Genomic DNA, 25,776 nt, shown 5'->3' on the forward strand with positions numbered 1-25,776 from the left:
TGACCACAAGTCAAGTACAAGATGACCCCCTTGGAACAGCAAAACCAGGACTACATGATAACAGCAGATCACCTTTGATTCAGCTGCTCAACCACAGTGATATGTTTGGGGGGTAGCCATGCACACACCCTTTCTTTTCCTCCCAGCTCCTTGAGAGCATTAAAAGGTGTTTGACTTTAATTTGTTCATTTTTCCTTTAGTTGCCAATTTCTACCTCCTATCTCAGTAATAACTCAGTTTCACCAACACTTTGTTGACTCTTGCAACCTTAATCCTCAGTCATGTTGCTACTGAAGAGTTGAATTAGCTGAGCTGGGGATTTGGGTGCCTATTGCCCTCTGTGATTAACAGACTGGTTTTCCCTGCAGCTGTGTGTGCACACAGAGCACTGAATTCAGGACAACCAGCAGCAGCATGCCTTTTATAAAATGCCTGAGTCAGCAGTGATTTAATACAGATGTCACTAGAATTACAGAGATATAATTTGTGGCCTCCAGCTGACAGCCCTTTAAATTTACCTGTATGTTCCGTATGAAAGCTACTGTCACACGTTCTTCAAACTCATTCACAGGAGTGTAGAGATTAAGTATCTTTACAATCTGTTGAAAACAAAACATGGTTACAGTTGTGAGAAGCCAAAATTTTCCAGAGCGCAAAAGCAGTTTGTCATGATATGGCCACAACAAGTCTGCCATGACAAAGCAGACAAAAGAAGCAGCAAAAGTATCACTCTGGTGTTTTTCTTTGCCTGCTGTAAGGTATTGCAAGACCCATGGACCTGTCAAAATCACTCCATATGCAAATGTCTGTAAATTTGCAACAGACTTGGACAACAGATTTATACAAGGATTCCACTTGGTTGGCACATGGTGACATGGATGACTTCTGATGTCACCTCCACAATATTTCTCTTGCTTCTCCCTCACTCCCACTCCTCTCCTCAGCTTTTCTCAAAAACACATGCTCAGGACATGGGTGATGCAGGTGCATTAGAAAGGCTCTCCAAGAACACTGGAAATCAGCTCACACCTCTCATTTCTCCCTTCCTACAACATAATCAAATTAAGGACATGCAATCTGGCAATCTCCTGGAATAGAGTCTCAAAGTTCAATTTCATGTTCAGCCAGCCTAGGCTAGCCCTTCTCAACCTCTCGCCCCAGACAGGAATCCTTGGTGGGCATCCTGCAGACACAGCCAATTTAAGACCTGGCAAAGACAATAGGAGGGTTTAAAATGCCAAGAATCCAACTTGCACAACAAACTCCTCGGGGCTGGGTTTCATCTTTGCACATTTCTGAAGCTCCAGTGCCATCAGTGGCACTGTAAGAGAAGAGCCACCACTGTGACCACCTCTGAGAGGGGCCAAGGTGTAACATCAGCCCTAAAAAGCACAAGCTGTGCCCACTGAATAATGGTGCTGAGGCTGGGCACTGAAGAGCTGGCAGCAGGAGATCACCCTTTCCCACTCCTCAATTACCCTGTGCTGTAAACCCTGCCCTGCTCCCTACCTGCTGGGTCATGAGTGATGTGCACAAGGAGCAGATGGCATCAGCATCCTCTGAGGTTTTCTTTTTCAGCTGCAGGAGCTGTGCTGCCTGGATCAAGGGCTCCAAAGTTTGTGCTGCCCCACTCTGCTGCAGGTTCTTCCCACGCAGCCATTCCTCCAGCTGGCTTATGTTAAACCTGGGTAAGCAACCCAGACAAGATGTGAGCAGAGAGATAAGCAGCATCTTCAAAACTCCTCTTTGGGGCTGAAGGTGTGTTGCAGTGCTGGGGTATGTGGCTTTTTGTGATGCATATTTGTGATATACATTACAAGAGACAATCAGCCCAAAGCTTAATACTCAACAACCTGGAGTAAAATATATATTCCAAGTACCTTACAAATAGATAAACCATGTAACAGCCAAACAGCACAGGGGAGGTGCTTTTCTAGAGCATTCAGATTCCTCCAAGCATCAGCAATTAAAATGAAGCTTTTAAACGCTAACAAGATCCTGCAAGGTACCCAAATACCTTTGAGAATATCTACACAGAAAATGCTTTTGCTGTGCCCAAGGGGAACACAGAAGGATCCAACGTGGGAAGGGTAGAGGGTAGCAAAAGGAAGATTTAACTAATTTGCAAAGAAAAGTGTACTTTATGTTCCTATTTTCCACCAACTTATAACATTAGCAGAACTCCCCTAAGCAGGCACAGCCCTGCCTCAAGCCCCAGCCCCACCTCAGCTGCATGCCCGTGCTCCATGAGCAGACATCCTTCCTCAGGAGCAGGTTGTTCAGGGTCACAGCGTTGATCATGTAGAAGAGCTGCTTGAACACCTGCTGGATGATCTCTGGGTCCAGGCCCTGGTCACACATGGTGCTGTGGAATGTGTTCAGCTGGTGAATAATTTCGTCCAAGGTGTAGGAGTCGCAGTCACCTTCTGCAAAGCTGGTGGAGTATTTTCTGTAGCCCAGTGGTTTGACACTAGAAAGCCCTGGGATGCTCTCATCTTCCAACATAGCAGACACTGAAAGGAATGGGGGAAATGGGCTTAAAAGCTTGCATTCATCTATTTGTCATTAGAGGAAAGAACTGATCTCTCCATGGGCTGCAATGAACAGGTGTCATGCAATGCCATGGATGCTGCAGGAACTGACAGTAGGACAGATCCATAAATGGCTGGTTTACTCTGATAATACTAAATAGCTGAAAAGCACACAAATATCATAGAATTATACAAGAGTTTGGTTTGGAAGAGACATTAAAGGTCATTTAATACAATATCCCTGCCATGGGCAGGGATGCTTTCCACTATCCAGGTTGCTCTGAGCCCTGTCCAGCCTGGCCTGGGGCAGTTCCAGGGATGGGACATTCCTCAGATCAATCCTCAGGGATTTGGCTGAAGACATAACTCTTCTCATACTTTCTCTCACCCTCAAAAAACCAGGTCTTTATGAGTGTTTTTCCTCTTATGAGTCCTCTCCTCCCTTATTATGTACATTTCCACCCAAAAAAAAGATTAAGCACAAACCTGGCCTGGAGGGGAAAGCAGACCCACCAGCCCAACCTCACCTCTCCCAACAGAAATGAAACAGATATCACCTGGAATGGGAGGAAAAACCCTCATCCCTATTAGCTTCTAAAAACTCTCCTGGTTCATGCTGGCAAAAAACAGGTGGAGCATATAACCTGGGGCAAGAAAGACCCTGCAGAAAGGCAGCTGTGAGCTCACCAATCCTGGGGTGCAGGATGCCCTCGGCAATGTTGATGAGCTGCTGGTAGATCTGGATGGAGAGCTGGCTGAACGCTTGGCGGTACTCGGCCAGGTCGAAGTTCTGCAGGCAGTGCTCGTTCTGCTTCGCCGTGTTTTGGGTCATGAAACACTGAAGAGGAGATTGAAACAGCCAGGCTTGTTATCCCACCCACTGACACTCCATCAAAACCACTGCATTTAAACCCCTCTGCACCCTTGCAGTGCAATATACCAAAATATGTCACCAAAGTGTATTACAGAAACGATCAAAACTCATAAACCACCCAGGAATTTGTTCATAAATTATTACTAGAGGACTACATTTTGAAGAAAATCATTAAACTACCAGTTTTTCATTTTATCCTTACCAAGCATCTGCACATTTCTATTAACTGCAACATATAGGATTAGAAAGTGACATTTCAGGCCATGTGAAACTACTTTTTTAGCTACATACTAAAAACCCTTTAAGTTCCAGCTGTTTACGGGAAACAAAATATTTTGATAGTAAGATTCTAGAAAATAGAAAAAAAATTATGACTGCATGTAATGTACTTGGACAACATTTTAAATTGTCCTGAAATTCATAAGTCTCCCCAAATAACTGAAATTGTTGCCTGCCTTTTGCTGATTCAGCTGATACTGCATTTGGCTGCTGTGAGCCCTCAGTTCTAGGCTCAGATATTAATGCCAGTTTTAATGGCAGAAGCCAATAAGATGTTTTAATTAACACAGATCCTTTAATTGCCTGTTATTTGGTGTGAAAATGAAAACTGTGAAACTGTTTTTGTTGGCTGCTTACTAGCAAAATGCAAAAATACAACATGTACTAATTTAAGTTGATTTCACAATTTTCCCATTTATTGACTAATTGAAGAGCATCATGCTCTTCACATGACAGGACTCCATGTGGGTTAGGATTTTCTTTTAAACCTTTTCTTAAAAACAGGCTGGATTTAAAACTAAAGATAACAGTACCTTGCAAACTGCACAGAAGTACTTTTTCCCTCTATATTTTGCACCAAATTGCCAATGGAATTTGCAAACAGCTGGTAAATCATGGTAAACAACGTAAAATTTAAGACTATATTTAAATCCAGCTGGTTTTCTGGGGAGGATTTTCTTTAAATGCAGTATTATTATCCAGACAGAAGAGGGCAAACAAGAGCACAACTAGTAGTAAGTATTCTCTAAAATATTTTAAATTTAACTTTTAATTTTAAATCTTCGAATCCAGTGCTGAGATTTTACACAAAAATCATTATCTTTTGAATTTGAACTATTAACCTGAATAGTTAATCTTATGATTTTTATCCCTACACTTTGCATGCTCAATATATTGAACAAAAATCAAGACTGAAATAGAAAATAAAAGTGTTTGGATCCGTTGAAAAATTTAATATGCAGAATACATTGCTAAAACGATGGCAGTGTGCAATGTTCTAGAAGAACTGTGATAATTCAATTTTTCTGAATGGAAATTTATTTCAAGCTATGAAATATTGTTTAATTAAATGCTGTGGGACCAACTAAAATGAGGAGAGCAGGGACAGGACACAGGCAATGGCTCCCAGTGCCAGAGGGCAGGGCTGGCTGGGATATTGGGGAGGAATTGCTGGCTGGGAGGGTGGGCAGGGCTGGCACAGGGTGCCCAGAGCAGCTGTGGCTGCCCCTGCATCCCTGGCAGTGCCCAAGGCCAGGCTGGATGGGAATTGGAGCAGCCTGGGACAGTGGAAGGTGTCCCTGCACATAGCAGGGGTGGAATGAGATGAGCATTAAGGTCCTTTTCCAACCCAAACCACTCTGTGCTTTGAGGAGCTTTTCCAGGAAAAGCTCTCTGTGCTGTACCCAGATTAACCAAGGAGGGAAGCCTCATCCCACATCCAGAGGGCAGCCCCTGGTGCCAGGAGGATGCAGGACCCTCCCTCCCAGGCTGGCTCTCACCTCCTCCCCGCTGTACTGCTTCAGGCAGTGCAGGAGCCTGCAGGTGTTGGCCAGCCAGAACGATGTCATCTCAAAGTCATTGTAGTTCTTCTGTGCAGGAAAAGTGAAAACGTGTGAGATTCCCCCCTCCCTTTCACTGGGGGGTGATGGAGTCACAAAAATAACCCATTTTGAGTTCCCCCATCCAGAATCAGGCAGTTTTGCCTCTGCAGCTGAGCAATATTAGCTGCTCTTCCCTGCAAACCTTTTTTTTTATTTTTAATCTCTAAATTCAAACAATTTTATTGCTAAGATCACAATTCTTATTTTTCTTCTATAAAGCGACACTCTAAGAGTGATTTGGCCTGAAAAATCACTGTGAGAGCTGAGTGTCACAAATGTGTGACACACTTGGACATGGTTATGACCATCTGACAACCTCCCAACCCTGAGATCAGAGCAAATGGACACCTGCCTTTAGAACTTTCTTAAGGCCATTGATGATGGAAGTGAGCAAGGAGTTCAGCTTCTGGTCATCATTGATGTAATCTGCATGTCTGATGCACATGTAGAGGATGTAAGCAGGAAGGCAGGGAACAGTAGCAGAAACTGCCTGGGGCTTGAGATCTAGAAGATCCAATTAAAAAATAAAATAAAAAAAACCCCAAAAGTTAAAAACTAAAATTAAATTTAAAAAAATAAATAATAAAAAAAAGTTTCACAAGGAAAGAAAACTTTTGACAAAGAAGCAGAGAACACCACAGCTGAAGTGCACCCAGGCAAACTCCTCTCTCCCCTCAGCCCTAGGGAAAAAGATATTTTGGCTCTTCAACTTGCATCCCTGTCTGCAGAGTGGACACAGAGGCAGAGGCTGAGCTGCAGGACCCTCAGCACTAGGGCTTGGGAGGGCAGCCTTGTCTGCACCTGAGGTTTGTGACACCACATTTCTTCTTATGAATGCACAGTAGATCCAGAGCTTCTTTCCCATATAAAACCCTACCCAGCAGCACACAAACCACCTTAGAACAGCTCCCTGAAGCTTCCAGAAATACCTCCCACAATAAATCCTCTCTCTGGATTGATGACACATCAAATCACTCTTTCTCTCAGGATACAGAATCCTAATGGCAGCTGTGGGCATTTGGAGCCTCCAAAGAACAAGCTTGACTGATTAGGGGAGCTTCAGTGCCCACAGCAATGGGCCAGCACTGCTCCAGGAGCACTTCTTACATCCTCACTAGGCTCTGCTGGGCTTAGAATTGCAGTAAATACCAACACCTATCCAGGGAAGCCTGACTTCTGAAACAGCACTGAGTGAGGGGATGCTGCAGCAGCTCTGACCAGACTGGGCAGTGCAGAAGAGCTCACAAATTCATTATCTGCTGCCTGTTGTTACCTCATAAACCAAACTACCTTAGTTCCACTGCTGTGCCAGATCCCAGGAGTCTATCCTTCTGCCACCCTCTCCCCATCTATCACACCATATGTAGCTCAGCAAGTTACTGCCTGCTCTAAAAACTGTAGCCTCGCTTTGCACTTCCCATTTTTTGCTATCCCTAAGGAATTGTATCCATCCTGGTCTATCTGCTTAGAGCAGCACTACTTTACCTACCCAAACTGCCATCACCACAAACAGGCAGCCCCAGGAGGGATTAATTGAGAAGATGTATTTGTCTACCTTAATTTTTTAATCTCAAATTTACAAACTCCCCCAGGCAGAGGAGCAGAGCAATCTCCCCACCTGTAATGAGATTTCGGATGAGACGTGGCTCATCCTCTTTGTAATATTCCAGCATGCCCTGAAAATCCTTCTCCTTCCTCTGGACAGCCATCTGTATGTTTCCCTCGTGTGATCTCCACTCCTCTGGTGCCATTGCCTGGAATGCTGTGAAAAGAAAAGATGATCAACACCTGGCTGGCACCTAGGAATCAGCAACTATTCAGACTCTCCACTGGCCTTGGTGCAGACACCAAGACAAAAAGTTATAAATTAAACTCCCAGTGATGTCATCAGTTTTGACAGACTTATAAAAATAGAAACAATCAGGCCCTGGATTACCAGTCTGCAGAGTTCTGACTCTGAATGAAAGAAAAAGTGCAAAACTTGAACTTAAAAGAGGAAAAAAATGAAATAATTTTTTATTTTCCAAGAGACCACGGGCTAGAAGGTAGCAACAACTCTAGTGTATGATTTTCACCAAGCAGGGCAAAAAGCAGGCAGGCAATTCAAAAGTTGCAAACCACAGTGGAACACTGCTGAATTGTAATAAAGCAGAAGAGACCAGCATGCAAATACTGCAGCAAGCAGCATGCAAATCATGCTGACAGAGAGCAGCTGGGTGAGCCGTGGAAACCCTCCAGTTATCCAGCTTAATTTCACTTAATGCCTGGTTTCCAGAAATTAACTCATGAGAATGGGGCTCTCTCATTAATCACACCTCCTCCAGAGAATAGCAAGTGCTTTCTGTGCAACACAGATGCCACATTTAAGGTGCTTTCTCATTAGGCAGAGTATACATACACATTTTGATACTAAAGGGTTATAATTCCCCCTTCAAATTTGACAGATCAGAGCATTTTCCTGCTGGCCACTGGGCTCATTTCTGTATTTCTGCCTGGGTCACTGCATTACTGCAATGACACCAAGAAATCCCTTAAATATCCTTTGAATGCTGGTACTGGGTCAGTGTCAGCTCAGTGCCTGCTGCTAGTTCAGTGCCAGAACAACCAAAATCTTGCTTTCATAGAAAGAAAAAGAGAATAGAAAACCCCAAATCCTGCAGCTCTTCAAGGCTGGCCAAAGGAGTAAAATGCAAGTGCAGTTCCCCCAACCCAGTATCTCCCAATGCACAAGTCACCTTCAAAATCTTGGACCTTCTTCCTGTAAATCTTCAACTGCTTCTTCAGCTTCTTTTCATTCTTTTCCAGCTTTTCCAGCAATTCTTTAAGATCCTGAAAGACAGAAGATACAGTTAACAAGACTCCCAACATTAAACCCAAGAATAACTCAATTGGGGTGAGTTAGAGCCTGGAGTCTGGTCTGTACATCACCAAGGCATGGTATGAGCACCTCAGTGGAAGAGGAACACCACCCACAGCATTTAATCCTGGCTGTAAATCACATTTAAACAGTTTTATTTAGATACTGGATTGTTGAAAAAAGTAAAAAACTCAGAAAGTGCCAATATTCCCTCCAGACCTCACACACAGATACAGAAGGGGAGAAAGGGAAAATTTATGATCATCCAGGCCAACTTTTTGGGGTGGCAACTGCCTTTCCACACTTACAGTAAAAGCAAGTAAGATGAAAGCCTGTGCTACCTCTGTGCCTTACAGAATAGAGGGGTCCCCAGTGATCTGATTTGGAAGGCAGTGCCACAAAACAGACAGGCTTCAAAAACATTTAAAAAATTAAAAATAAAGCACCTATTTAGTCACAAAAGTCGTACAGCCATCGAGCATCAGCTCAAAGCCAAGTACCAACACTCCCCAATGCACCAGTGGGAGATGCTGATGGATTCTGCAGAGTTTAGGAGAAAGAGTGAAAGATATCAGTGCCCTTCCCTCCCACCTGTTATGGTTCCTATCTCTTTTTTCTCACTGTTTTTTGCCCTCTTTCTGTGCTTTCAGCACAGCCTCTTACCAGGTTTTCATTGGTCAGACGTGTGATTTCTTGCTGAAGTCCAAACTCCACCTGGGCCTCTGGAGAGAGCTGCAGAGTCTGCAGGAATGCCTGCTGCTGCTTCTCCAGCTCCTCTTGCATTAAATCCACCTTGTTTCTCAGAGCTTCCACCTCCTCCTCATGATTCTTTTTCTGCTCCTGCAGCTGTGCTTCCAGCAACCTGAGAACAGGACCACAGACTGATCAGTCTGTGATGTTAGCATGATGGTAGTAATTACCATTTGAGTTTAGATCCTTCAAAAATCAGATCACTTGAGAGATACTCTCAGTCAACAACCCTATAAAACTGATGAACAAGAAGTTATCATTGCCACGTTAGTCTGTCATTTGCTGTACTGCAGATGAAATACCTTTCAAATTAAAATACAGGAAATAAAACGTTGAGATTAAAAAAAAAAATCCCAAAGTACCCTTTTTTATTTAACTGCATCAAACATCTGGGTTTCCTTTACTTGTAAAAAGCAAATACCTGGCAAGAAGGAAACACAGAACATCTGTACGTTTTGTTTTCAAAAGCTCAGCTCAAAGGACATTTGTTCCTGTGCTCATTTCCTGTCAAACATAAATTCCCACTCTTTAAAACTGCCATTTGCCAAGCCAGAATGCCTTTTTTCATTTGGTGGAAGAATGTTTCATCACTGAGATGTTAACTGCAGACACCTAGGCTGATGATGATGGTGGGAAAACTGGCAGGTGACATGGTAATTGATATTTTTAAGTGATCCCTACCCTCTGCAACATGGAAACCTGCCTTCAGCTCACCAGTCGTGCCAAAAGACTGAAGGTATGAGGACTGAGAGAGGGTCACCAAGCCAGAAACTACAAGTGTAGTCCCAGATTATACAGGGCAACATGGCCAGGAGAAGGAATGACCCAAGGGGATAATCAAGCCCCTGTCCTGCTGCAGCTCAAGGATGTGCCTGATCACTTCACAGAATCCTCAAAGAGGAGGAAGATTCTGCTGCTGAAGCTTCACTCTGACCCAGAACATGCACAGACACAGAGCTGGGCAAGGGGGAAAAACCTGCAACTCTCTCTGGTCCACAGGGAAATTGGTTGTGATCCACACCTGTGAACTGTTCTACAGGAACAACTATGCATGGAGATTTGATGTTGTTGTTGTTTTGGCATTTCTCTTCAATAACTGTTATAAAAGAGTGCACAATTTCAGGGAAGATTCCTGGATGAAAAGTACTAATTATTCCCCAGGTTGTTCTGTGTGGTGGTTGTTTTGTGTTGCCTTCAGAAAATTTAACAACACGACCTCTACTCCCACCTTCCAGCACAAGACAGAAAAGCATGTTTTCCACCTATAGAAACATGGTGATAATGCAGTCAGCCTCATAATCCTGTCAGGAGTTATATTCTTAATAGGCTTGAAAAATACAGATCCACCATGAAATAAGTATTAAGTACTTAATTTTCATTTTATTTCTTCATACTGGGATTAGTTTGGATAATCCCTGAGACTTCTATGAACCTAGGTTCCCACTTTGCTTGGAAAAATAATCTCTTATTTCTTCCTGTTACTCTCTGGTTTCACTCTGATACCTCTAGATATGACCACTTTAGACTACTCTATACACAGTATTAAGATTTATCATCTCTTTAATGTCCTTAAAACTTTAATAAAAATCATATATATTGGAGCCCCATAACCACCAAGCACAGGGGTGATGCAGGACAAGAATCCAGGAGGGAGACAACACATGGATGAGAGCAGAAAATCCCCAGGAACATGCAAAGGTGGCAGCATTGGGATACAAGGACAGGCCCTCTCCTTCCAATGGGTCAAGGATTGGGAGGAAACACTTCTGAGAAGTCCCATATCTTACTGCAATTTGGGGGGGAAGGGGGGAAAGGGGGAAAGGGGGAAAAGGGGGAGAGGGGGAAGGGGGGAGGGGGGGAAAAGGGGGAAAAGGGGGAAAGGGGGAAAGGGGGAAAAGGGGGGAAAGGGGGGAAATGGGGTAAATGGGGAAAAGGGTTAAAAGGGGAAAGGGGAAAAGGGGAAAAAGGGGAAAAAGGGGAAAAGGGGAAAAAGGGGAAAAGGGGGAAGGGGGAAAGGGGAAAGGGGGAAAAGGGGAGGAAAGGGGGAAAGGGGGAAAGGGGAAAAGGGGGAAAGGGGGAAAAGGGGGAAAGGGGGAAAGGGGGAAAGGGGAAAAGGGGGAAAGGGGGAAAGGGGGAAAGGGGGAAAGGGGAAAGGGGGAAAGGGGGAAAGGGGAAAGGGGGAAAAGGGGGAAAGGGGAAAGGGGAAAAGGGGAAAGGGGGAAAGGGGGAAAGGGGGAAAGGGGAAAAGGGGAAAAGGGGGGAAAAGGGGAAAAGGGGAAAAGGGGGAAAAGGGGAAAAGGGGAAAAGGGGAAAGGGGAAAAGGGGAAAAGGGGAAAAGGGGAAAAGGGGGAAAAGGGGAAAAGGGGAAAAGGGGGAAAAGGGGAAAGGGGGAAAAGGAGAGAGGGGGAGAGGGGGGAAAGGAGAGAGGGGGAGAGGGGGAAAAGGAGAGAGGCGGAGAGGAGAGAGGCGGAGAGGCGGAGAGGGGGAGAGAGGGGGAGAGGGGGAGAGGGGGAGAGGGGGAGAGGGAGAGAGGGGGAGAGGGGGAGAGGGGAGAGGGGAGAGGGGGAGAGGGGGAGAGGGGAGAGGGGGAGAGGGGGAGAGGGGGAGAGGGGGAGAGGGGAGGGGGAGAGGGGAGAGGGGGAAAGGGGGAAAGGGGGAAAGGGGGAAAGGGGGAAAGGGGAAAGGGGGAAAGGGGGAAAGGGGGAAAGGGGGAAAGGGGGAAAGGGGGAAAGGGGGAAAGGGAAAGGGGGAAAGGGAAAGGGGAAAGGGAAAAGGAAAATGAAAAGGATTTTGTCATCTTTGAGATCCCAGTTTCTGAACCTTCATCATCCAATTTCCCATTAATGTCACTTTAACCCTTACTGGATGACATCACAGATATTAGTGAATAACCACCACCAGCCATGTCCAACTGGAACCATGACTCCTCTGAAAATCACAGGAGGGTCTCAGTTCCTGCATTTTGGAAACCCTACCTCCAGCTGCTCCCAGAGAGGACAGGGCCCCATCCAGGACCACATGGCAACAGCAGAGCAAGAGGAAGAAAACAGGAGGACAAGGAAAAGGGAGGAGGAGGGAGAAGAAGCAGTGGGGAAAAAAAGAAAGTGTTTGACCTGGCAACTTGCTTTAAACCTTGGTAAGCCAAGCCGAGCTCTCCATCTTCATTGAGATACCCCCAGTCCTCAGTCTTGCTAGAAATAAAGGACAGAAAAAGGAAACGAGGACAGAGAAAGACAAAAGGTCAGTTGAAAGAGAAGGGGAAAAGGTGCAGAACCCTTTTTATTTCATTATTATTTTTTAGAGCACACTTGCATTGCGTTTCTTTTTCCGCCACAGGGAAAGAGACCCCTGCCTTGGCTGTGCCCTGTACAACATTTTAAAACAAGTCTCTCCATCTCTTTCCCACTGCAGCAACTCCCACTGGTCTAAAATAAATTCTGCTCCTTCTGCTTCAGCCAAGGGTTTCCTCAGCATTTGAATCAAACACATCAGTCTTTCCTCAGAGCAACCTTTGGTCCAAACACCACATGCATCCACACAAGATCAATCTTCTCTGTATACACCCAGGCAGAATAATGGCAAGAAAAGACTCATCTCACTTTAACACTTTTAGCAGATTGGCTTTTTCAGTCTCCTTTTAGCAGATTGTTTGGGGTTCTTTTTCAAGTTATATGAGGCAAGAAGCTGATTTATCTTCTTTCATGAGGTGCTGAACAAATTAAAAATGAGTGATGTAAGCTGGTCAACTTGACCAGAAAAATTTGTTACAGCAAGATCTTAAGTGGCTTTGATGTCAGTTAGAAAACAGTGCTTGTTTTAAGCAATAACAATTTAAAAAGTAAGCAAGGAAACCATCAAACTTAATATATCATTATACTGAAAAAAAAAACCAACCCACACAAACAAAATAAAAAAAAAAAACACAAAAAAGAAGAAAGCCAACACACATATTGAAAAGAGCTATAGCAGATGCCATTCCCTGGCAAGGGAGTCTCTGCATATTTCAGTGGAAAAGCACAACACACAAACATTCATGAGCAGATTTTCACACGAGGAAAGCAGTGAGAAATGTGGTGTTGCAGCACTGCTTTGAAAGGGCTCTGGAGGTGCCTCACCACTCGTGCATCCCTCCCATGCCAGTGCTTGAGCACAGCACTTCTCAAAACAAGCAAACATTTCAGCACTGACATCTGCAAAGTTCATCTGTTAGAGCCACGTGTATGAATTTAAATTAAAACCTTGTTGCCATCCCATACGTAGCAGGTTTCCAAAAAAGGTCTGCAGGCTCACACATACAGGGAGGTTTACTGGTCTCATTTGCATGAAATTGTTAGTAAAGTCTTTTTTTGGTTTATATAATTTTAGCAGGACATGTCATCAGGCACTGAAAACCAAAGGAAAAGGCATTAAGGATTCCCACTATTTATTGCACATCAGAAACCTGTGAAATCTCACATTTTTAATAGATAGCCTCTCTGGAAAAATAGCTTTCCACCCTTTTTTAATCACAGGCATTGAGATAAATGAGGAGAGCAGCTCGAGAAAGTGCCATTATAAGATAAATATATAAAAATGCTGATTTAAGGTAAATCTGCACTGGGAAATAAGCATTCAGTCCATCTCCATCAGAGCACTGAATGCAGAAATCACTGTGTTCCCTGTTCTCCCAGAAGTTCATGCTGACCAAGATATAAAAATGGCTCTTTTCAACACAATTAGAGTAACTGGCATCTGAAATATAATTTCCTAAAATCCTGGGTAATAAGGAGAAGAGTTGAAGGTTCACAGAGCCATGTTTCCCCTTTATCCTGATATTGGATGCACAGGTCTGGGGAGCAGCTGGGGCCTGCAGTCACCAAACTGCCCTCATCAAAAGCAAAAAAATCCTGCCCAAACACCTCCCTACCCTTTGAAAATAGCTTAAAGGAGATATATGTACCCCAAACCCAGAAATGTTAATTTCAGCATCTTCAGTAAATTATCCTCTCTTCATCAAGAAGGGGCATTCCACTTTCAGACACAGATACACTTTTTTTAGTTAAAAGGAAAAACAACATGCATCAAAAACAAGATCCATGGCAGAGTGGGAAGATACCCACTGGAGAGTGGGAAGCAGAGATATGACACAATCTCCATGTGATGGTCTCTCCCAGGTGGAAAAGCATCCCTCATGTGAAGCCAGCATCAGCTCTTGGCTTTGCACAGCAGCTGCAGGTGGGACTTGCCCAACAGGAAAAAAAAAATAAAATCCATGTACTCAACAGAAATCACTTGGAAGCTATCATGGAAGCTAATTTCAAAGACACAGCCTGATTTACTTTGAGCTGCCAGGTTGTTATCTCTTAATACCATCATCTGGTCCCTCACTGGCTCTGCATTTCCACCAAGATCAAACAGATCATTTGAAAAAATGATCCCATGAACTGAACAAAAAGCCTACTTAGCTTTAGATTCAGTTTTTGAAAGAGAATATGAGGTAGGAACTAACTTGATGATTTCCCCCTTAGCAGCTGAAATCCAGCAGAATTTCTTCAAAAAATAAAAAATAAAAAAAAAAGCAAAAAAGAAAGACAAAAGCTGTGTTTAACACATTTGTAAAGAAACACTGCTTTCAGTTCAAACTTGCCCTTGACCTGAAATCCAAAGGGTTTCCTGCAAAAGCTTTGTGGAGAGAGAATTGCTACATGGGTAGGGCTAGTAGCAGCTGGCAGAGATCTTCCTGGTTTCCTGCTGCTGTATTTAGAAGTGCTGCATTGTATAGACACAAAGAGAATAAAACACTGCCCCTGGATCCCTGGCAGTGTCCAAGGCCAGGCTGGACAGGGCTTGGAGCACCCTGGAAGGTGTCACTGCCCATGGCAGGGGATGGAACAAGATGATCTTCAAGGTCCCTTCCAACTCAAACCATTCTGTGAAAGAGAAACGGGAATGCTTCTTGCAGAGAAGGTGAGAGAAGAAGTGGCTCTTACTTATAAATCCCACCTGAAAAGCTTCCCATTAAAATATTTATTGATCAATATTAGAATGGGAAGTCTTTCCTGTTTCTCATGCTGACACCCTTGGGTACAGAGCTGTGTAAGTACAAATGCCAGTTTGGGCTGGGGGAGGGAATGTTAATATATGTCCACAAACACAATTATCCAGGCTCCCCAAGCATTTGTCTTCACCCATTTTATTGCCATCCTCAGCAGCCTACAGCTTATCAACCAACCCAATAAACAGCCAAGTGCACAGGGAACCTTGTAATGGGAAGGTTGGTGGTGCTTAATGAGCCACTGGATAAATCACTGCAGAAAACCAGGGTGAGAGCATACAGAGCTACTGCAGCTCTGTGTCAAGAGCCAAGCTCCTGCACAAGAGAGGCAGATGAGAGAATAATGAACTGACCCTGGAGACTGCAGATTTCACCTCCCAAAACTCAAGAGGCCAAAAACCACCAGGGCCAGATCACATGAACTTCTTAAAATTGCAGCTCAGCCCGTGCAATTGCAATGAAAGAAATTTGTAGTCCAGTGGAAAATTAGATCCTGGAAACTTATAGGCTCTTCAGGGATTTAAACCCATGTGGATGTGGCACATGGTTTAGTGCTGGCCTTGGCAGTGCTGGACCTCAAGACATCTTTCTGAACCTAAATAATTCTACAATTCAATTCTTTCTGCAGAAGTCAAGTGTGGAAACCAGAATGTCTGGAGGAGGACTAGAGCCTCCTGGCAGGCTACAGAAGGCAATGTGCTTTCTGCATACTAATTAATTAATTAATTAGACCAGTTAATACTGGGACCAGTGACACGCCCATGTCAGACACAGGTCCTGTTAAAGCAGCAACCCTTATTTTGACTCCTTCACCAGTCTCTGAAAACAAACTAACCTTCCCTACACATGCACTGGAAAATTTAGGGAGTAATTAAAGCTGTGCCCAACAATGGCATTTCACATTTCATATGAGCACCCACAGCTCCAGGAGAATGTTGGGAAGAAGGAAAAAGAAAGAAAGAAAATAAAATTCATAGAATTCATTAAGTGAGCAAAACCCACTCTTTGCTGCAGGAAGCACATTGAACTCTACTGATTTACTGACAAGAATGTGATGTAATTAATCTCAACCCCTCTACTGCAGGAAGGGCAGGAACGTCATCAGCAAGTTCACTTCAGGAAAGCAAATACTCAATGGCAAATTGAAGAAAACCACAAAGCCTGGTCCTGATCTAGCCAGACATGATGCCCAGGTGAGAAACCAATGTCACAAGAGCCCTGGACCCCAACAACCCCCACTGCTCCAGGCCTCCAGACCTGGGGAATGCTGGCAACACAGCCTGGGCAGGGCCTTAGTCCAGCCAGAGGGTTTTGAGCTTAAATGGGCCTTAACTCATATTCATACAGGTGTGAATAAAGTCCTCATTGAGTCACGTCCCAGCCGGGAATGTTAGCAACCTTCTGCAACCACTCTACAAAGTAGCAAGCTATACTGTATTACTAAAAGCCATTAATCCACAATGGCTGGGTCTTCTTCCTTGCTGAACAGAAATTATTTAGGGGGAAAAAAGCTTCAAACATCTGTATTTGTCAAGAGAAAAAAAAAAAAGATAAACATTCAATTTCCTTGAAGTAAAATTAAAATTTGCTTTTCCTATTATCTTGCTGTTTAATCCATGTAATTTTTTTCTTCTTGCAAGATACTACTTTATTATTTGATATCCTCCTTGGCAGCTGCAAGGACTGATTTAATGCCTGGCAGTATCAGCCCATTGTTACTGTCAGGACAGACACACATTCAGACTATCAATCCTCATTGAGGTAAACCTGCAATACAACAGTTGTTCCTGGCACTCAGTTTGGGTGCAAGAAAATCAATAATTTGACTGTTTCCAGGGAATGCAGCATGTTTGTTAGCTCAGTTAACAACAATGGGCTTTTGCCTCTGGGAAAACCTGAAGGGAACTGTGGCCTCTTCCCAACACGGTATGACATTATTTGAAATAAATACAAATACAATCCCAAATCTTAGTCTTGCTGCTATTCACATACTGGAAGCAAAGTCAAAACCCAGTTTTTGTCACTTCCATGTCTGCTTTTCCACCTGCTCAGTATCTGTCTGGAACTGGATGATCTTTAAGGTCTCTTTTGACCCAAACCATTCCGAGATTCTACAATTCCATAAGACGGGTGCCTTTGGCTTCACCTTTATGGCCCATCCTTGAGTCCATAACACAACCCAGAGGCTGGAGCTCTCTAGAACAGGTTGATTTTTGGTGTGGATCCATCTCTGACACCAGTGCTGGAGGGGTCTGTGCCACACTTACCAGTTGGTCTTGCACATGCCCTGGTAGGCTTCGATCGCGTCCTCCCGGTCAACGTACTGGTCACTGTTGGGCCAGCTGGCATTGTGGGAGATGCTCTCCTAAAGTCAACATGCAAAATGGAAATGTGACATCCTGCTTTAAAACTCTGCCTGGCTCTAAAAGTTCCTGACACCAAACAACTCCCAACTATTCTATTAAAAACATCCCTAGGGCATCCGCCGCACTATTGAGTTTCTATGAGTCCACACACATGCACGAGAGATAAGAGATGGAAGAAAGATGCAGTGATAAGATATTGAAGAAGTATGCAGTGCTAAGAAATGAAAGAAGGATGCAGTGATAAGAGATTGAAGAAGGATGCAGTGAATTTGGCAATAGGATTAGCAGGCTTGGTCTGAAATACGAAACACACCAAAATTTTGAGGAATGGGTAGACAGCAAATCAATAAATATTGAGTTTCTGGAAAATGTGCCCTTCCATTCAAATGTGCTCTAAATACAAATCCTATCTCAGCTGTTTGAGAGACAGGCTTCCTTCTTGCCTGCATGTCAGAAGAAACACATTACAGCTGCACCAGCCTGAAGTGAGCAGAATCTGGTCTAGAAATTCTTTTCCTTCACCACATTTCCTTGCAGAAAAAGATTATTGTTGCAACACATCACCAGGAACATACTGAACCACACTGGTGCAGGGGTGGTGTGGGCTGGTTTACCCTCATCAGGGGTGGGGGTAAGCACCCTGTGGCAGTACCATGGCACAGGTAGGCCTGGACTGTGTGAAATGCCAGGGACTACATCTCATCCCCAGGCAGAACCTCCTGTATCCCTGCACAACCCTCCAAAACCTCCCTGTGCCATCCTGCCAACAGAGCAGAAATGGCATTGCTCAGGCAGCCAGTGAATCTCCACCAACAGAGGGGAAAGAAGGAAAAGAAAATTCCTTACCTTGTCCTTTACCATGTTTTTCCCTGTCTCCTTCTGCTGGGCTGCCTTCATGATCTGTGACCTGAGGATGAGCACCTCCTCCTTGCGCACCTCCAGCTCCTCGTTGGCTGATTTCAGCTGGTTCAGGAGGAGGTTGTAGCTGTCCTGCACGTCGCTGGAGGAGTTGTTCTGTGTGGCATTGTCTGCAATGGCTTTCCTCAGCTCATTGAGCTCATTTTTCAGCTTCTTGTTCTCCGATTCCAGCTCTTGCCTCTGGAAAACATGGAGCCATTAAGCAGTTTAGATAAACTGCCCTGTGGTGCCTCATCCTGTTCTGAGATTCCTCTAGGGTGACTCAATTATTGATGGCTACAGATCAATGAAAGCCAGGATCTGGGTTTTGCTGCCAGTCCAGCCATCTGTGGTTCAGGGAAGGTTTTTCCTTTAGTCAGCAGCCTGTTGCTGCTTCATAATGACACTACAGGGTGACCCAGGGTATTTTTTATTTGTTGGCTCTATTTCTAAACACAGAAGCAGGCTGTAAAGAAGCTAAGCATGCTCTCTTCTCCTCCACCTCTTATCCTTCTGAATCAATAAATCACACAACCCCCACAGTGTTCAGCTCACCTTTCATATTCATTAAGTAAGATGGAAGATGCTGATTTGCACAAACCATCATCACAGCAGGCATTTCTCTGGTGAGCCAGGTTGTGAATTCTCTCTTCTTTTCTCATATGCTTTGTAATTCCCCCACCCCAGTACAGTGTTTATAGCTGCAGGATTTTCTCACCCTGATGTCTCCTCAACCTGGCGTTTGACAGGCATGGCCAACACTGTGCTAGATTGATGCCAATTGACTCTCCTGAATAACATATTTTCTGGCACAACTGAAGGGCTTATTCCCTTTTGCATGGCAGCAGGAGAAGACAGAAGAATAGAACTCTGGCAGCTAAGGCAGCCTTTATTTTAGTCTATCACCACAAAGCTTTGTTTGCAGGTGGCAGCACAACATTTGGCAGCTCTTTGCTACCACCCAAAACCCACCTGAAAAATCCTTGCTGGGTCAAGAGCAGCTTTGCTCCTGCACATGGTGCAATCATAGAGTCATGGAATGGTTCAGACTGGGAGGGACCTTAAAGACCATCCAGTCCCATGCCCTCCCATGGGCAGAGATATTTTCCAATATCCCAGGCTGCTCCAAGCCCTGTCCAACCTGGTCTTGGACACCTCCAGGGATCCAGGGGCAGCTTTTGTGGGAAACCTGTACCAGAGCCTCATTCCCCTCACAGACAAGAACTTCTTCCCAATATCCCATCTAAATCTACCTGCTGTGTTTCTGGAGACAGGGTGGGAGCCAGACTCCTGGGGTGCTGCTCACAACAACCCACCTTCCCTTTGCACTGATCCCCACCTCTGGCTGCTGCAGGGTGGCACCAGGACTGCTCTCTCCCAACCTTCTCAAACAATCCTAAACCCCAACAGGACCCTCATCCAACACCCCTGCAAGTGAGCTGACCAAGTCTGCTCTCTTATGAGGGGCCAGCTCTTTCTTAGGATCAACCCCTATCCATGTGGATTTTCCAGTGTCCACAACAGCACAAGGTCATTCCCCACTGTCACCCACGTGCTTCATCTCCCTGCTGCTTACTGAGCCTTCCCACAGCTTCCTTCCAAAACCCCTCTTATCTCTGGGATATCTGCTTCATTATCAGCTTGGGCTGAGCCAAGCTAATGAATCCAAAAATGGGGGGGGGATGGGGGGATGGGGGCAATTTATGCAATTTACACAGTGTGTAGCTAGCACAGCTGTGTAAACCCCGTTTCCATAGGAAACTGGTGTTGTAATTATAAATCCTTACAAATTATAAATAGCATGGCTTATCACAGCAGAGGTGTGAACAGAATAGCTGATCTGGCATCTGGGCAGCATGCTCCTAGCTGAACAAACAACATCAGTAATGTGGCATATTCAGGTACTTTATACCATCTGTCATGAAAAAAAACAAAGGGGTAAGAAATGCCTTAGATCCATCAATTCCTCCACATTAACCACAGCAGAGGGAGTGTGTGAGACATGGTTTTTCTGGAATTGGTTTTTAAAGCAGGAATTGGAAGTGTGTGCACGGTGGGAATTGATATCAAACTGAGTTTAACTCTTCCTGCTATGTGGAGAAGCATCACCCCTCACTGATTGTGAAAACACTAAATTTATTAAAATTACTGAATTTTACTAATCTACTAATTAGTAATTTAATAAAATCACTCTTCTGTGGGTTTTTTTATCATTTGCTGCTTTCCTTTGTCTTAACCTTCCTCCTCCTCCTCTTTGTATCCCTTTCTCCCATCCTTTTTTATTATGGGTCTGCCACACTGCTGACTCCAAGGACTGGTCATTTCAAGCTCTGCTCTGGTTAGAAACAAAGCCAGAAAGAACAGGAAAGGAAATAATAACCAATAACCCTGCTCCAAGAGTCCCTACCTCCTTTCAAAGTTTACATTTAAATTTATTCCCTACTCCTTTCTATGTGGATTTCATGAAGAAGTGTTAAAACACCTTCTGTCCCAGCTCATGCACCCTTTTTTGCATCAGCACTTGCCATGGAAGATCAGAAGCTAAAATAAAATGCTATGGATGTGGAAAGAGATTTCCACTGGCAAAGTGAAAAATGCTCTTTCTTCAGCACAGTCCAGTCATGTTGATTTATTTGACAAATATCTGACAAATAAATTTGATCAAAAAATTCTACAGTCAGAATGCACTGAACTTGAACTCACACTTGCCCCAACGTATGCAGTGTTAAAGAACTCTGTCAGAGGTACTTGAGCACTAATGGTGATGGAAATAGCTCCACTCTTTAGCAAAGGGCATACAGAGCAGTGCTGGGGGAAGTGTGAGCCTGCCTCAGTCAGAGATCAGCACTGCCATGCCAGGATTTTGCCTCCTTCTTCTTTTCTGGTACTCTACAGGAAAAGAAAATTAAATCCTCCATGCAACTCATTTTATGATAAGCTGCCAAGTCTAAGGGATGAAACAAACATCCCAGCTATGCAACGAGTGAGAAACTGAACTATGCATCATGCCCCTGCTCAGAACCCCAGAATGTGTGAGTTAGGAGGGACCTACAAAGGCCATCTAGTCCAGCTTCCACTAGGAAGGCTGCTCAGAGACATGGAGTTATAGCAAGGACTCCTTGGTGCTTTCATTGCCACTGCCCCAGCTTGAAAAAACAAGGAAAACACATTTTTCACTGGCATGTCAGAGACATATCTCCCTGTTTTGCATTCCTGGATAAAAATTAACCAAACAGCTGGCTGGGTGTGTTTTGGGACAGCATCTCCTGAGAAATCTATTTATTCATTACAAAGGACAGGTAACTTCTGCCTGTAAATTTATCAGTGTTAGCTCAAGCTTCAGGCATTTCTTTTCAGCCTTATAAAACTAAAAACCAGATGAGCCTTTCCAATGGAGCACTGTGCCTCAGTCACTTCCCTCCATCAGAATCTGCACCAAGAACAAGCTCCCCACTACATGGTAATTCCAAAGGTAAATCCCTGCCATCACAGGTGTCATGACAGTAATAATTACACCAATAATTACATCAAGACACCAAGCTGGAAGACAGCAGACACCTAAAAAGTATCAGACCATGGCTGGTTGCAGAAACCAAACCTGCACAGCCAACCAGTAACACCCACACCTTGTACTGTCCAGCTTGAGGGGCTGTGAGTGCCAAAAATGTTATAAAAGTATGGAATCTTACAAAGCTGAAATAGTTTAAGTTGAAAGGGACCATAAAGCTCATCTTGTCAAATGAAAGAGAGATTTAGATCTGTGCTGGGTTGGTGTGTCCAGCAATGTGAATTCTGTCCGCATCTGCTGAAGCTGGGTGGGGCAGTGCCCCTGATCTCCTGGCACATATTCTCTGCTAATGGGCCATGTTTAAACCAGCTGGACAATCATCTTCATCTTCCCACAGCCCATCCTCCCTCCAGGAGATATCTCCTGTTCATGGGCCAGGGGTTAAACCAGGTGTGACAGTGATTCTTATCTCTGTGGGGATATCTCCTGTTAATGGGCCATCTTTAAACCAGCTGGGCAATCATCTTTATCTCCCCACAGCCCATCCTCTCTCCAGGAGATATCTCCTGTTCATGGCCACTGAGTCCCACTGCATGGCTGATAAAATTCCATCATCCCACTGGGAGATGCTCCAGCCAGGGCAGGAGCCAAGCCTTTCCTACCCAGAGAAAAACTGAGATTTGGGACACCAAGGCACCTTCTTTCCACTGGATTCCAGAGGAAAACCAGACCCTTCCACATCATCCCTGGAGCTTCAGAGGAAACTGCACCTTCTCCAGGAGCACTGCTCCAGCTGAGCCACATCTGCCCCTGCAGGAGGATGCAGCACCATGGAATGGGACTGTGCCACCACCCTGACTGACTGACTGTGCCAGCTTGGATTCTGACTCTGGCAGGGCTGGGATTGTTCTGTGTAATATTGCATTGCTATTTTAATTTTCCTAGTAAAGAACTGTTATTCCTATTCCCATACCTTTGCCTGAGAGCCCCTTAATTTCAAAATTATAATAATTTGGAGGGAGGGGGTTTGCATTCTCCATTCCAAAGAGAAGCTTCAGCCTTTATTGGCAGACACCTGTCCTTCAAACCAGGATAAGGTTGGAAAGGAGGAAAAAATTGCTGGCTGGGAGGGTGGGCAGGCCCTGGCACAGGGTGCCCAGAGCAGCTGTGGCTGCCCCTGCATCCCTGGCAGTGCCAAGGCCAGGTGGGAGCAGCCTGGTCCAGTGGAAGGTGTCCCTGTCCATGGCTGACTAACTGGTACCTCACAAGCCATTCAGGATCATCCACAGAAAGGCTGTCCTGTGTGTGAGCTTTTAGGCACCTCAGACTATTTCCCTGAGATAAAGTCTTTTTAACCTGGTAAATGTGAAAAAAAAAAAATACCCCCCCCCCCCAAAAAACAAAACAAAAAAAAACCAAAAAACAAAAAAAACCAACCTCTTAAAGGTGCCAGAGATAGTACAAATATTTGATATATAATTTAGCAGAAGAAAGAGACAAGAGGAATAGCTTTGTCACAGCTTTGTCACAGCCATGGAAGCAGGTGTCAAGAGGGAAGGAGGGAAAAGAAGCCCCCCAAAATCAGCAGTAAGTCACTCTTGAGCTGCAGACAGAGCCTTCAGGCTGTGTCCTATGTTCAGATGTGGGCAGAACATCAGGGAGATGTATTTATCACTCTTTTTTCAGTGGTCCTTCTCAGGTAAACACTCCTACAGAGAATGTGAAATCCCTGCAAGTTCATTTTCCACCCATTTTAGACTAGAGTTTAAAGAACCCTGCAATTTTAGCAACACATGCCACCAATTCTTATTAAATGGTATTAACATTAAAAGGCATTTTCAAGTTAGATATGTAGAACTATGAATGCTAGTATGTTAGCACGCAGAAAGTAAGAAAATCCAAAATTAGTATTTCCACTCTGAACTTCCAGAGTTAAACCTTTAAGAAAACACAGTTTGTGAACTCACACCAAAGTCAGAACTCCAGAAGTCATTTGAAGAGGTGGGTGGTTCTCATCTGCTGGGTTTTCCCCTTCCAAACTGCAACTCCACTTTGCTTTACAAGGTCAAGGAACTTAAACCTTCCACTGATATGTTTAATCATCTGGAAGACACTTGGGCAGTGACCTTGCCATGCTTCTTCTCAAAGGGACAATGCAGAGGTACTAAGCAAATTCAGGGGGGTTTCCCTCCATCACAAACAGCACATTTAGCCAGAGCTACACCAATATCACGCTAGGAAAATAAAACTGGGTTGGTTAAATATCATAAAAATCTACTGCTAGAGATAAAAGTTCAGCTACATCCCTTCCATCTCTAAATTCTGGGGTTTTTTGCATCCCTTTGAGGAGATGATGTAGAAGCAAAAATTTATATTACTACTGACAGATGGTCTAGCATCCTGTTATTCTGGAAAACATATGTTCCTCTGGACTTCTCAGTCGCATTGCAATATTTGTTAAGAGGAGGGAGAAAAGGAACATTGGAAAGGTAGTCTGCACTGAAAAAAACAACAGCATAAAAAAGTTTCCCTTAATAACCCTATCCCAGGAACTGGTTTTCTGAGGATAGGCAGGACATAAGAATTGGTCTAAAACAGAAGTGTTTGAATACAGTTAGAGCAGAAGGACAGAATCCATAGAAGCTGCCCAGGAGGTTTCAGTTGCTCTGATTGTCAGGGAGAAAGTGATGGGGACAGAAACTGTCAGCATTCAGAGCTTGGGGGAAGATGAATTCTAGAGCAGGACAACAGTTGAGAAAAACAGGATGACTGTGGTCAGCCAGCACTTTGCTGGGAGATGGAGGCTTTTACTGCAAATCATACCACAGATTTATCTGGGTTTGACCTGAGTGGCACCTTGGGATGGCAAAGTGTTGGGAAAACAAGCAGAGGTGGAGCCTGGAAAAAGAAACAGCTGGATGAATTTACACCTGCTGCAAAGCTGACTGCTGGGACCTGCAGTGCCCCACCAAAGGGAGCCCAACAAAGTCCCAGAGGGAATACCTGCAGTGGAAAAAAATCCCTGGACAATGAATGGGTTTGTTATCTCCATGGGTGACAGAGAGACAGGCAGATCAGCAGAGAACAGATGTTGCCTCAGAGAGAAACATCTGTGAGCCCATCCCAGGCCCAGAAGCTCATGGTGAGCTTTCAAATTGCCTGATTCCAGCAGGTTTCAGATTATTATCACGTTCACCATTTGTCTGGGCTGCTGGAGCCATGCAATAGGTTACAGCCAGTAGAAGCCTCTCACTCACCTTCAGGCTGTTGTATGCAAAATCTTCATGCTCTGAAGCCACTTCAGCCTTTGTTTCAACCACCTGTGCAGATTGAAGAGGTAAATTTGTATTTAGGAGCAGGCAGAGGAGCTGGCACACAGCACAGGCCAGCTGGGCACAATTCCATCAGCATTCAGCCCTGCTGGCCAGCTCAACCATAATAATGTCATTAATTGCCATTAGACAGCATCCCAGCAACACCAGTGGGGCAGAGGACACTCCAGGAGAAATGGGTTTAATCTCTCATTAATATCTTGACAACTGAGCCTCGCTGCAGCTTTCAAACAATGACAGTCATTAAGGGAAAAGTCTTCAACACAGCAGCAGTTGGAAAACAGGTTTTTAATCCTCCTGCAGCAGGAATGAGAGGCTGGGGAAGTCTCCCATTTCATGTGTTTCTTGCAAACTGCTAGGTGTGATCAATAAGGGTATCTAGTGAAGCAAGTAAATAATTACTGATGATGATGATCTTGTTGAGTCTCTTACTGCATTTGTTCAAAGGTACACTGATCCCACACTGGAGAGTAATAACGAAAGTAATCCCCAAACAAAGCAACAGAATTCCCAGAAATTTCAAATATGTACCCAAGAGGGATGGCATTTGCTCAGCAATTTGCAAAAGAGCATCTTCAGTGCTCCAGGACACCAAGCACAGAGCAGCACTGCTGTTTCACAGCACACCCTGGCCTCTGACAAGCCACAGAGCCTTGGCTACAGATGGCAGGGAAAGCTCATACAAGAGATGTGCTCTTAAAACCCTCCATGCCACAAGTCAGCTCACACAACACACAGAGCTTTATT

At 44.5% G+C, this 25,776-nt stretch overlaps 1 protein-coding gene across 2 annotated transcripts in view; it reads right to left on the bottom strand.

Moving 5' to 3' along the window:
• Positions 1 to 25,776, bottom strand: part of MYO5B (myosin VB) — a 154,939-nt gene that overhangs the window by 4,672 nt on the left and 124,491 nt on the right. Inside the window, exons 27-38 of one of the 2 annotated variants that reach the window (XM_079330329.1) lie at positions 24,955 to 25,017; positions 18,151 to 18,390; positions 17,194 to 17,291; positions 8,806 to 9,004; positions 8,021 to 8,114; positions 6,904 to 7,047; positions 5,638 to 5,789; positions 5,184 to 5,273; positions 3,219 to 3,369; positions 2,225 to 2,513; positions 1,510 to 1,684; positions 519 to 599 (exon numbers count right to left, since the gene is read on the bottom strand). In XM_079330329.1, coding sequence (XP_079186455.1) covers positions 519 to 599; positions 1,510 to 1,684; positions 2,225 to 2,513; positions 3,219 to 3,369; positions 5,184 to 5,273; positions 5,638 to 5,789; positions 6,904 to 7,047; positions 8,021 to 8,114; positions 8,806 to 9,004; positions 17,194 to 17,291; positions 18,151 to 18,390; positions 24,955 to 25,017 — 1,776 coding nt within the window. Of the gene's footprint in view, positions 1 to 518; positions 600 to 1,509; positions 1,685 to 2,224; positions 2,514 to 3,218; positions 3,370 to 5,183; positions 5,274 to 5,637; positions 5,790 to 6,903; positions 7,048 to 8,020; positions 8,115 to 8,805; positions 9,005 to 17,193; positions 17,292 to 18,138; positions 18,391 to 24,954; positions 25,018 to 25,776 lie in introns of both variants that reach the window. The other variant, XM_079330328.1, reaches the window with a different exon arrangement.

This window comes from Erithacus rubecula (assembly GCF_903797595.1).
Source record: "Erithacus rubecula genome assembly, chromosome: Z".
Lineage (NCBI taxonomy): Eukaryota > Metazoa > Chordata > Aves > Passeriformes > Muscicapidae > Erithacus > Erithacus rubecula.